Source organism: Protopterus annectens, chromosome 3.part0, assembly GCF_019279795.1.
Source record: "Protopterus annectens isolate FY-2018-M chromosome 3.part0, PAN1.0, whole genome shotgun sequence".
NCBI classification, from domain to species: domain Eukaryota; kingdom Metazoa; phylum Chordata; order Ceratodontiformes; family Protopteridae; genus Protopterus; species Protopterus annectens.
The window spans coordinates 1,155,482,811-1,155,495,975 of NC_056731.1; the positions used below are offsets into that span (position 1 = coordinate 1,155,482,811).

At 35.3% G+C, this 13,165-nt stretch overlaps 1 protein-coding gene across 1 annotated transcript in view; it reads right to left on the minus strand.

Annotated features, from left to right (window-relative positions):
• Positions 1-13,165, minus strand: part of NECAB1 (N-terminal EF-hand calcium binding protein 1) — a 2,535,085-nt gene that overhangs the window by 2,449,481 nt on the left and 72,439 nt on the right. The window contains exon 2 of the mRNA XM_044065383.1: positions 11,544-11,568. Within this exon, the coding sequence (XP_043921318.1) occupies positions 11,544-11,568 (25 nt within the window). The remainder of the gene's footprint in view (positions 1-11,543; positions 11,569-13,165) is intronic.

Here is a 13,165-nt window from a genome sequence, read left to right on the forward strand (position 1 = left end):
GAATGCCCACTCAACTGTGGGGAGGACATGCAGACTACACACAGAATGCACTCCCCACACACCAACCGAGAATCGAACGGGAGAACCTCTTGCTGTGAGGCAACAACGCTACCACTGCACCACTGCGGGAGTAACTCTTTAAGGTTATAATATATAAAATACATTAAATATAACTATATATATATATATATATATATATATATATATATATATATATATATATATATATATTTATTTATTTACATCCATTTTAACACTTTAGTGCTTTAATTTTAAAACACTTTTAATAGACACTGTTTCATTTAAACCTGGTCAAAACTGCACATTTAAAAATATCTGCCAGGCAAGTTTGGACTTTTCTAATAACAATGGCCATACCCCTCCTCTCTCACTGACCTTCAGGGCTTCTAATACTACGAATTTAAAGTCATGACCTGGATTTATATTACAATGATTCGCTAGAGCATTCAGCTCTGTTTTGTTTCCTATATCCCTCAAATGCTCTCCAATCCTGTACTTTAATTTACTCTCAGTTTTGCCCACATAGAAGCATGGGCACTGAGTACACAGGGTGCAGTAAATTACTTTCTATGAATTACAAGAGAATCTCCCATAAATTCTACATTTTACTTGATTAATAGTGACCGCTGACTTCTAATATATTTGAGCAGAAACTACAAGCTCCATATTTATACATATATCCCATCTTCGTTAACTCACACTGATTTTCAAAAATATTTCTAAGGTTCTGACCCCTTTTAAATACAATAATAGGTTTTTCTCCGACATAAACTCTAACATCTCTCTCGTTACTTAATATATCCCAATTTTTATACAATATGCTATCTCTATTAAATGTAGTAATAAATGAACATTCAAAATGATGTTTAACTGAGTCTGATGGAATACTAATGCTCATTATTCATAACAACGGGATCTTTTGGTTGATCTACCGGTAGAGGTTCCTCATTTATACAACCATCCACTTTAATGTTCAAGATGGGATTAAAATGTCCACTAATTCTCTTGTTCATTACTTCAGGCATAATATCATTCTCTAAATCTACTGGGTGTCATGTTTTAAAAACACACCCTTTAAATTTACACATTCATCTTTAAATGAATCCCAAACAGTGACCATATGGGCTGCTTTAACAAATTAACCCTTAATTACGGCCTGTTTCTGTTTATATGGGTGGCCACTGTCAAAATGTAGAAAACTATTCGAATAAGCTTCCTTACGATAAATTTCAGATACAGACCTCCTGTTAGAAACATCTTTTTTTCAAAAGAATATCTAAATATGAGATCTTCTTGTCAATAATAGAAAGAGTGAACTTTAAAAAAGTTGTGGTATTATTGTTATAATCCAAATTATATAGGCCTTTCCATAGGATACATATATAATCCAAAAAGCAAGTGTATGTATGACAATACATGAAAAATGGGGAGCCGAATAAATATCTCCTCTCCCATTCAAGAATAATTATGTTAGCATACAAACCTTTGCATGCAGACCCCATAGCCACAGCTTCTGTTTTTACATAATATTCCTTTTTGATCAAAATGAAATTATATAGTAAAACCATATCCAACAATTCTTCAAATATATTAATCTGATCTTGAGGGACCCCTTTATTACATAAATAATCACAAAACTCTGCATCTGTACCTGAACCACTGTGATCTGTTCTCTTTGACCTTTTCTGCAACTGAAGCTACTCTGGCTTCTGATGTCTGCTCTAATGCTCTCATTTCATCATTTGTCCCACAGTGAGCATCATACCACCCATCTCAGGCACTTCATCTCCATCACCTCTAGCTTCGTCAACTGCTCTGCCTTTACTGCCCAGGTTTCCATGCCATAAAGCAGTACTGCTCACACCACTGTTTTGTATACCTTACTTTTGAGATTTTATGGCATTCTTCTGTCATATACTGCACCTGACACTCTGTGCCAGTTGGCTGTGACCCCTCTGATTATAGCATTGACCTCTTCATTCACACGTGCCTTCTCCTCAATCACCTCATCACACATACATGAAATTGTTAACCTGTTCCACTATTTTCCCTTCTATGCCTTCTATGTATGTGTCATTTGCTCAACCGTGTAAGACATCAATTGTATTCAATGCACACCTATACACTCATCCCTTAAAATAATACACTGTATCTTTAAAACACCATATTTGGTACCAAACACAATTTAATGGATGCCTTGCAAGAAGTTCCAGTGAGAACAGGAAACCATCTCAAATGTTATGAAAGTATTAATAATATATAGTAAAATATATCATTTAGAAACAACTATCAACAGCAGAAAGTATACATTTTCAATTCACCAGCCCATTAACCTAAACCCAAACAAAATCCCACTGAATATTTGTGATGGTAACTGTAGCACCAACATGAATATTCAGTAGGAATTCTTAAATGTAATAACAACTACTGAATTCCTAATAAAACATTGATGCTGGGAAGCTGCACCTCCCCAAACCTCCTGCAAATTAAGTATACCAACTCCAAGATTCCGCTACAGTGTGGTAATGAGCGAATTTCCTGTTCCGCTCACCTTGGACTGTTGGCATTTCAAATGTTATTGTTCTGAATGTTAGTAATGTGAAGTTTCACTTATGTGAAACTTCAGTCTCCTGGTTGCGTTTTTTTTAAATTTGGTTATATAGTATTTCGGTCTACTGAAGTAGACCAATCTCTCTCTCTAGATATATATATATATATATATATATATATATATATATATATATATATATATATATATATATATACATATACACACACACACACACACACACACACGTGTGTGTGTGTGTGTGTGTGTGTGTGTGTGTGTGTGTGTGTGTATGTGTATATATATATATATGTATATATATCTATATATATCTATATCTATATATATATATATATATATATATATATGTATGTGTGCACCTGTCTGTATATATACATATATACGTATATATATATATATATATATATATATATATATATATATATATATATATATATATAGGTTACCTTCATTGACTGACAACTCATTTGACTGAAACTCATTTGACTGACAAGTAATACATGCAGTGCACTGTAAGGCAAATAACAGGGATATGTCCTCTTCCCTAATGTATTGTGATCCTTGAGTTAGTATATATAGTTAGGGGGGGTCGGGGCACAGCCACCCATCTAGTTTGGTTTAAATTCTGTACTTTTTGTGTTATATTGTTCTTTAAAACCAAACTAGGTAGGGGGTTGTGCCCCCACACCCCCCTTAACTATATGTACTAACTTCAGGGTCGCACTACATTGGGGAAGAGGACTTATCCCTGTTATTTGCCTTACAGTGCACTGCAAGCACTAATTGTCAGTCAAATGAGTTTGAAGGTGAAACATATATATATATATATATATACACACACATATATATATATAAATATACATATACACACACACACACACACACACACACACACACACACACACATACTGAACATGGAAGAGTGCTGCAAAGCCCTAGTGTAATGTCTTCTCTGGTAAGGTCAGACCAAAAAAATGGTCATCTTTGAATTAAAAATAAAACTTGCAACCACAGCTAACCCTGGAATATTCAGGAACTACTCTACGGTTATTTTTCCATGATAACCTGGCAAAATGTCATGCTCCCATAAACCCTGAGAACATTGCTGCCTATGCTGTTCAAAGAAACCCTAAACAAACATGTTAATAGTTGCGTAGAAGCAGCTGTACCCAACAGGTAGAAGTACAGAACTAACTCCAAAAACAAGCCAACCTGGTAGAATCACAACATCAATAGGCTATATGACAAAAGGTAGAAAATCATGGCAAAAATTGGCAGGTGTAGCACCAGTAGGATAAAAGCACTCTCAAACTAAACAAACAACTCAGAGGACAGATAAGGTCTACCAAAGCCAAATTTGAGGTTAATTTGGCCTCCCAGGCCAAGAACAACCACAAGGCACTCTTTAGCTATGTCCACAATGTCATAGGCAATACACAATTGTGTGTAGAACTCATTGTTAATGGAGCCACTTATACTGAGCCAGAAGATATATCTACATGGATTCATATCACTTCACTGAAAGACCATTTCACTGACACCAAATCACCTAAAGTTCATTTCACTGAAAGTTCATTTCACCTAAAATTAATTTCATTGACAAGTAGTACTCTAAGGTAAGTCAAAGGTATATGTCCTTTTCCCCACTGTGGTGCGATCTTGGTGTTAGTATATATATTTAGTGTGCTTGAGTGGGGTGTAGCCAATCCAGATCCCTTGCTTCTATACACGATATTCCGTGCCTTCAGAAAGTTTCATTTCGCAGTGCTTGAGTAAATAGCATGGGATAAGTTAATGGGTGTAATGATGTGTTTTCATATTTGAAGTGTTGTCAGTCTTACACAGTTGTCAACCATCTGTTTAGCTGACCAAATTGTGTTGATTAAATCCCTTCTCTTTCATCAGATGATATCCAAGAATTTGATTTTAAGCTTAATTTCTGATCTTAATTGTGATTTTATTACAGTTTTCTTGTGCATCTATATAGATCTGTAAAAGTAAAACAGATTCCAGAAAACTTAGCAAAGCAAGCTGACAGTATTATAAATAGTAAATATGAGAAGAAATACAAGTTGAGGTGAATAAGTGTTCTGACCTTACATGACAAATTCCATGCAAATTGTGTGCTTTCTAGGACTCCAGATTTTGAGGTTTGGCCACATTTTCCCATACCATAAGCAAAATAGCATGGTTTTCCTTTCAATCATTTTGCAATGCCACATAGATACACCTTGAAAATGTTCCCATATTACATGATACACATGTTTTATGAGTATTTCATTAGCTACAGCAGTTTAAAAGATGTTTATATAAAAACTATAATTAAAATCTGCTTATTTGATTGTTAGGCATCCCCAGGAGTTATTTCTGAGATTTTGGCTTGGAAGACTAAAAATGAGAGAAATCCATCTTCATATGGTATATGTACAAGGGTCTTCTTCACTTCACCAAAATCCCATTTCACTGACATTCATTTCACTGAGACCAAATCACCTAAAGTTCAAACTACTGAAAATTAATTTCACTGAATCTCATTTCACTGAACTGAAAGCTATAGACTTGATGTAGCAGTGTGAGGAGTACTGTGAGGCAAGTAAATGGTATATGCCCTCATCCCCACTGTAGTGCGACTTGGAGTTAGTATATATAGTTGGGGGGACATTGCCCCCCCACATCAGGGGGTGTGGGGGTGTAGCCCTCCACTTAGTTTGGTTTTATATTGTCTGGTTTCTGTTAAGAGGATAAATAAGCAGTTTTTAAGTTGTGGAAGGAGGTAGGCTTTACTTCTGTAACTTTGTTTGTCTTTGGTTTCGCATTTAGTCTTGTGAAAAATGAAAAGAATCCCCAAAAATACTACCCATAACATACGCTGATGTTTTGTTTGTTTTGTTTTTCTTGGTACTTCATACATTCAGAAAGCATTAGTAGTATCCTGGCATTTCTGTAAATTTGTGAAATAGTTTAAAGAGCTTCTCACAGTGTTTGTTGGCTGGCTAACAAGGCATTACATCAGATAATCCAGTTATTGTATTCTTTTATTTTTGCAATATGCACAGAATGCACAATGGTGGGTTTAAGCTTCTATTATGAGTCAAAAAAGTAGCTTGTTTTTTACCAGCATAATGCAAAATATTCTAACAACTACAGAACGATATATAAGACAGTAAAATACTGAGCTTAAAGTCACATTTAAATAAGATACATACACAGTGTAAGACACAAACATCGTAAGAAAATGTATAAATAGTAAAGTGGTCACTGTCACTTTACATCTTGTTGTGTCTAATTAAAGTCTGCAAAAAGGACAGCTTACTTACTCAACTACTTTGCTGCAGGTCAGAAAAAAATCTGGAATTCCAGCATACTAACAGCTTTCTAGAACTGAAGTAATCAATTGTCACAGCCACCATCAAGTCTGCGATATTCTTAGATTGTGATGTACCTGGATTCAGTGCAACTTTCTGTGGTACAGATGATAGTTGCGAAGGCTCCCAATTTAGAAAATGTATCTAAGTATGCTACACTTCTGTGTCAACAGACATATGACTTCAAATGAAAGTAATGCATACTATCTGCATACAGTTTTATAAATCAAAGCAAGATACTTTTTACAGACTGCATTAGAATAACAACACATACTTCGATGCATGCCTTCCTTCAGTATCCCTGCTTCTTTCATTTACTATTTACACCAGGAAATAGTTAAAAATCATATAAAATAAACTAGGGAACCCTAATGAGCCAGTAACTGGCACTAGCATGCTGAATATATTTAAAACAGATCCCAGTTAAATGAAAATAAAAATAAAATATCATAATAAAATACAATCACTAACCAAAGAAGAGGTGTATGTGTTACAAGCATGGGAATTGCATAGCTTCTGCTGCAACACAAGTGTTTGAATCAGACACATTTGAATATTCTGTCTTGAAAATGGTACCTTTCTCCTCAATTTCCCAAAGAATGGAAAAAGTGAAATACATATTTTTATGAGAACACCAAGTACTTGTCTTATTTTTGAAAATAATGCTGATCTTGAAGGTGATTATGTTAAGAGGAAGGAGTAGCTGGCAGGTGTTAGCCCTTACATAAGCACTACATTCTAACACATTACAGTTTGTTATCCTTTGATCATAACTCTGTGCATTTGCAGTGAAATGTTTGCTATATTTTAGTAATTAATTTATATTTAGATTTTTATTATGAATAAGACAGAATTGAACATGATAGATAATACGAACAAATAATGATTGTATAGTCATAACTTCTCATGAAACATACCAATTTTGTCAAACATACTCATTAATGACATCATTTTAGTAGAAAATTACTTTCTTTCCTAATGCACAAAAATAAATAAGATATTAGGTGAGCTGCATTATTGTATACCTAATGCTCTCTGTTAGAAGAATCAGTTGGTATCACCTGAAGCCTTATAACAAATTACAGATCATATGATATACCTAACGCTAAATACAGGCTATGACTATGCAAAAAATAAATTGGTTTCAGGTACCCCTCAAACCACATTAGATTTTCAGAGCATATGTTTGATATTTTTGGGAGATCTTTTGTAGATTACTTTCCAATTTCATTATCAGTATTATATTATAAAAATATTATAAAAGTTATTTTTGACAGAAAACAATACGTATAGAGATTTTATAACATATACTCTTTTATATTTTGTTCTGGTGTTTTAAATTTGCATCACACTTCATACAACTAGACTTTTGATGATAAAGCATAGTTTTTATAGCCTCTCTCATGCACTGTTTCTTTCCTATATCCTTATTACCAGCTGCATATGGAACTTGCTTTCCAACTTGGTTCACACTTTATTGCTATACTGCAGCCTCTGGTGCAGCAGTTGCATTGTTGCCTCCCAGCAAAAGGTTCTCTGGTTCGATTCTTGGCTGGAGTGCCTTCTGTGTGGAGTCTGCATGTCTTCCCTGCATCTGTGTGGGTTTTCTCCAGGTGCTCCAGTTTCCTCCCACATTACAAAGACATGCATTTGGTGCATTTCTTCCCAGGCCTCTGCTGAAAATTGGCTTAGATTCAAGTCAGAATTTCCCAGTAAATAAATGTTAAATAAGTAACTAAAATAAAAATAAAGCCTCTCAATTGTCCCAGAGCAGAGAAAACATTATGAGCTGTACATGTAAAACAACAGGTACTCGGCAAGGTATATGAACTTTCCTGGGCATGTGTGAATTACCATATGTAGCCACCCAGGTGACGAAAATGGAGTAGAGAATAGTAACAATCTCAGACAGAAATGCTTCTGGGATTCTCAGCCTCCCCACAACTAACATGGTTCAGTCCTACTTATCAGGTTTCAATGCATGCTATATAACCTGTCTAACCTGAATGTATTTATGCCAATCATGAATACTTTGTTTTTGTCATATTTATAATATGCATGATTAATATTCATGCTATAGGGAACTCACATTGTTTTACAGAGCACCATAGTTCCATTCAGTATCCCCTGCATAATTCCCCACCACCAGAATAAATATATAAAAAAATAAACTAGTTCAGAAACAACATTCTAGAAGGCAGTTTATGACGGCTTTCTGGCTTGGTTATGCAATGGTTCTGTCCTGTGTTCAGTAATAGACATAGAGATAGATAATTATGTACAGCAAGAGAGGCTGAGAAACCAGTGACAAGCCCCTCCTCCGTGGGGTAGGAATGAGGAATCAAGCAGCATTCCATGGCATAAACAAAGGACTAAATCCTAACATCAAATGTCACATTCATGAGGTAATGCACATGCGCGTTGCTGGTAGCACATGTGCTGTGTGCAGGTGTAAGTTTCATATGCAGTACAAACTCCACACTACCTTCTCAAGGGTAGGTAGAGAGATGCACAGAAAAAAGTAAATGACCTCTGCAGAATATCTCTCTCTCTCTCTCTCCCTCCTGAGTTTGACATCAAATGAGTGGGGCATTTAGTGGGAAAAAACAGAGGGAAACTAGCAAAATGACCATAAGCTCCCAGAGGCAAAATGCCTGGGAATTGGAGGATGTTGGGATACAGTGGAAAATGCATCAACAATTCATACAAGAAGCAATTCTTCCTTTAAACAGGCAGTCCATAAGACTAGTTAGTTAGTCTTTATAGTGCAATAAGGTAAGAAAGTCTGACTAGAAGCAAGTTAAAGTTAATATAATAGTATGATCCTAGGCTGCTGGGGTGGGAATGCAAACATGTACTAATCAAATTATATGCAGACTTAAGGTAATTTCCTCTGTTTTATATAGGTGAATATCTAGACTGAAGTCCTTGGTTTAAGCTATAGGCATGTTTTATGTGTGCATTTATTTATTTATTTATTCATTTATTTATTTATTGCATTTATTTATTTTACCTATTTAAGTAAACAGGCTTGAAAAAAGAAAAATTGATGAGGCATGTAGAAATTGTAGTCCTTTCTTATATTTGCAAAACCATTAGCTATATTGTCCATTAATAAAGGCTTTCACTGAGACAAAAGAAGTCTAAAGGTGCAAGCAATTATTCATGAGAGGGTTGAACAGTGTGTTCTATGTATAATTAACAAGATGCTTTCATGCAAAGTCAATAACTGTTTTTTTTTTCATTACCAGCTTGAAAATGAGAAGTCAGGTGCAGGCAATTAATCACAACAGGGCTGAACACTGTCTACTGTATGAATTGCACAAGATATAGTGCAATTAATATTTAAAGGTACATTGACAAGCAGTTCAGTGAAAAATAAATGAAGTTTGAAATTGTGTGACGTGAATATGTTACATAGGTAGTTGCCCCCCCCCCCAGCAGTCTTGGTACATTAATGTGTTTAATATAATTGTGCACAATGTAGATGCATTTAAAGACAGTATACTTTTCTTGGGTCTAAAATTTAAAGACTACTGAAACTAGACACACTGTTTTTTAACACCTGGGAAGGGAAAAGAGATAAGAAAAGAACATATCAAATAGTGTAAATGAGAACATAGATACTAATATGTGTTTTAGCACAGGTAACCTTAATTTTAGATTTGGCGATGCCTATGCCTGCAGCCATCAACTTCAGGCAACTGCTCCTATTCTCAGCTTTGTTTAACACCTTTGATGAAAATGTACATAATTGTATGTGTCTGCTGTGTATAATAGATGGAAATGAAAGTTTTCTATCATAATGACTGTGAATGTAATGACTTGGCAGCTTTAAAAAAATTCTCCTACTTAGTACTTTGAAAGCAATGTTGGGGGAGAAAAGGTAGTAACTGAGGAAACTTTTCTTTTGAGTTGGGATAAAGGATCGAAATTGCCTAAATATGGTAAGTCCTTACTAAGTTTAAAGCTATTAGTTGTCAAAGCAGCAAATACTTGAAAACAGAAATCAAATCTAAACCAAGTGTAACTGAAGAGCTCAATATTTGTTGTGAAGGTGATAAAAGCATGAAAGTGCAATCTTTAGAAAAGGGAAGGGCAATATAGAAATAAATAGATTTTGTGGGAAAAGTACAAGCAGAATAAAGTTCGTTAGGAGGAGTGAGGTTTAAGAGAGGGCAGGTACTGAACAGTTTATGTTATATTGGCGTGAGTGATAATTATTAAAAAAAATGCATGCATAATTCAGGAAAATGAAAAAAATGTTTCCTATGGTGTATTTCTATTCTATTATTATATGTGAACCTTTGTAGTCATTTACAATATAAGAATTTAATAAAGGTGTAAAAAACAGATTGTGCAATACCACCATTGCTGAAAGCCAGTAGTCACTAAAATGTAAGAGTCTGCTTTTTCTGCAATATGCAGGAATTTCAGTTTGTTTTAATAAGTAAGGAGTATTTTAGGCATAGCACCCTGAATAGAGGCTCTGTCCCCAAGTAGAAACACATTTTCTGAACTTTGTTTCATATGTACCAAGGAGATTAACACTATACTACTGTGTGGTGGAGTAAACTTTACTCTGATTTGTATCAACAGCATTTTCGTTAAAAAACACAGCTCCTCAAAATTATTCCCTTCAAAGTTGTACAGTCCATTTTTTTCTAGAAAGAGTTGTACCTTATCACCGCACACATTTTGCCCTACATATGCCCTTTCTTAAATATTGTCCAATACTCTAAAACTATCCCCAGTTCTCTTTGGTTTCTTAAATGAAAGTTGTTTTGCTCTTACATTTTTTCATGTATATTTTGCCGCCTTGCCTGCCAACCAGCAAACCTCCAATCAAATTATGTCTATTTCTTCCTTATCAGAAGGAACCAGTCCTGTGCATAGGCACAACCTGTCTGAAGAAGGCAATCATCCATGTAGCCATGAAGGTGTTTGCACTTTTCACCATCCCCATCTTCATCCCGCAAGCTTGCTGAGGAGGTAATCCATCAGTTATGTTAATCTGGCTTATCCTAGAGACTGGAACTGTGAAGGAAGATCATTTCTATTTAGCTTCCCCCAAGAGAACCGTGCTCCAGTCAGTGGCCTTCCCAATACTTAAGGAGGTGCCTCCAGGTCTTTTAATTTACATCCCATTTCCTGCATTACCACAGGGGTAACCTGTGCCCCTCTACTGGAGCATAAGACCTCCATTGCTTATGCCAGCAGGTGTTATCATCACTATCTTAAGTGGTTACAGCCCATGTTCTTCCTAAGCCAGGTTGCAGTGCTTGTGGAGCCTTTACAAGGCTCAATCACTGCTAGTGAATATTGGAACTGGCCAGGAACCAACCCCTCTTCAAAGAATAAAAATGGCCTCCTTGTGTAGAAATTCTAAACTAATTAGGTGAAGTGAGCAACCAAACATTACTCAGTTTCTAATAATTTTTACTTCTTCAATGAAGATCACTATTTTAAGTTCATATCATATATGAGATTTTTTTTATTTTGTATAGCATATCACCTTCTGTGTAGGATCTATCATCCATAAATGAGCAAATAGACATTATCAGGCATAAAAAGATATCTCTTCTTACCATTTTTGTCAGCTCGTCTCAAAATCTAGGAGAAAATAAAAACACTTGTTATAATCATTAAATTTACTCAGCTTTTCCATAGACAAATCTATTAATGTGGAATGATTGATAAGACAGTAATTCTCTAAAAATAATGCAGTTCTGCATACAGATTCTCAAGATAGATTTACAGTTTTGAATAAGGGTATGAAAACCTTCTTTTTCTATAGTTTACATAAACTGTCTGTAACTATGATGGATACTGATGCACCTTTTACAGACTGTTTACAGACTGCTGAAGTTCTAAGATATTATCTGTGACTGTAAGTGGTTCATTTGAAAAAGAATAGTTTTTGTAAAAGAATATATATGCTGAGATCCGGGAAGAATCAGTGTAGCACTGTGGAAAGCACCCACCACCTCACAATGGTACCCTGATACTAAATTCCAAATCTAGCTCCTGGCATGACCCCAGCATGACCTCACTTTCAACACTAGCTGACACTATGCCAGCACTGTAACTGTGTAGTAACACTGTAAATTAACAGCAAGTAATAAGATCCACTTTCATTCAATGTTGCTGAACCTCATTGCCTATCCCTGGCATAATTTAACAATTGTCAAGCTTGATACACATGCACCAAGTTCACTGAAAGTTGGTTGGCCCATACTTCTTTAAGGACATCTGGCACTGCAAGTTATTTCCTGCAATTCCAACAGAGGTGACAATGATATTTCCCAAAGCTAGCTGATACCACAGTGCCACCTGTAGTTCTCATGAATGCAGGACAAGTTTAAGCTTCTTACCCTGAATGCATATGCATTGTCTAACACTACTGCAAGAGCATACTGTAGCACTGCACTAACAAACCAGTTTTGACTTTTTAAAAAAAAACTATGCAATTTAAAGTTTTCCCTTGGGTACTAAATTACATATTGGCCTTCAAGAAGCTTGACTGCCATAACCTCATAACCCCATGCACTTATTTTCAGCTTTGTAAATTTACGCTTATATATAAATATCAATAATGTATATATATATATATATATATATATATATATATATTTTTTTTTTATGTGTGCATGTAATTTCTAAAGTGAGACAGCAGTATGAAGGTACCTTCTGCAAGTGTAAGTAATGTGAAGTAAGTTTACTGATTTTTACCAGTAATGGAGTTTACAATTTTCACTTCTCTTGTGTGATTTTAGAGTTGGCATGTATAAGTTTGGGTGTGTTCCACCAGGAGGGGTTTGTCCCTTGCAAAAGAAAAAAATAACTGAGATTCATTGAAAGTGGCTTTCTGTGATTTACTCTCACTGTAACTGTATTTGCTGAAAATACTTTGGCAGGTTAACATGAATCTTTTCAAAAATGTTGTGTAATATTATCATTCACTTTTTGTGTCATTTATTCACCAAATATTGTGCTTCAGCATAGACTTTCAAACAGAGCAAATTCAGATGTTGCATTACAGACCAGGCAAAGGTCATCTCTAAATACTGATGTCTTTCGGCTTTTCCCAGTTAGGGGTCACCACAGCAGAACTCCAGTCTGCTAATGATTGGCAGTGGATTTTTACAGTGTTGAGGTGCCAGCCCGACATCCAACCTTCAAAGAAGGCACAGCCATACACCTATCTGCC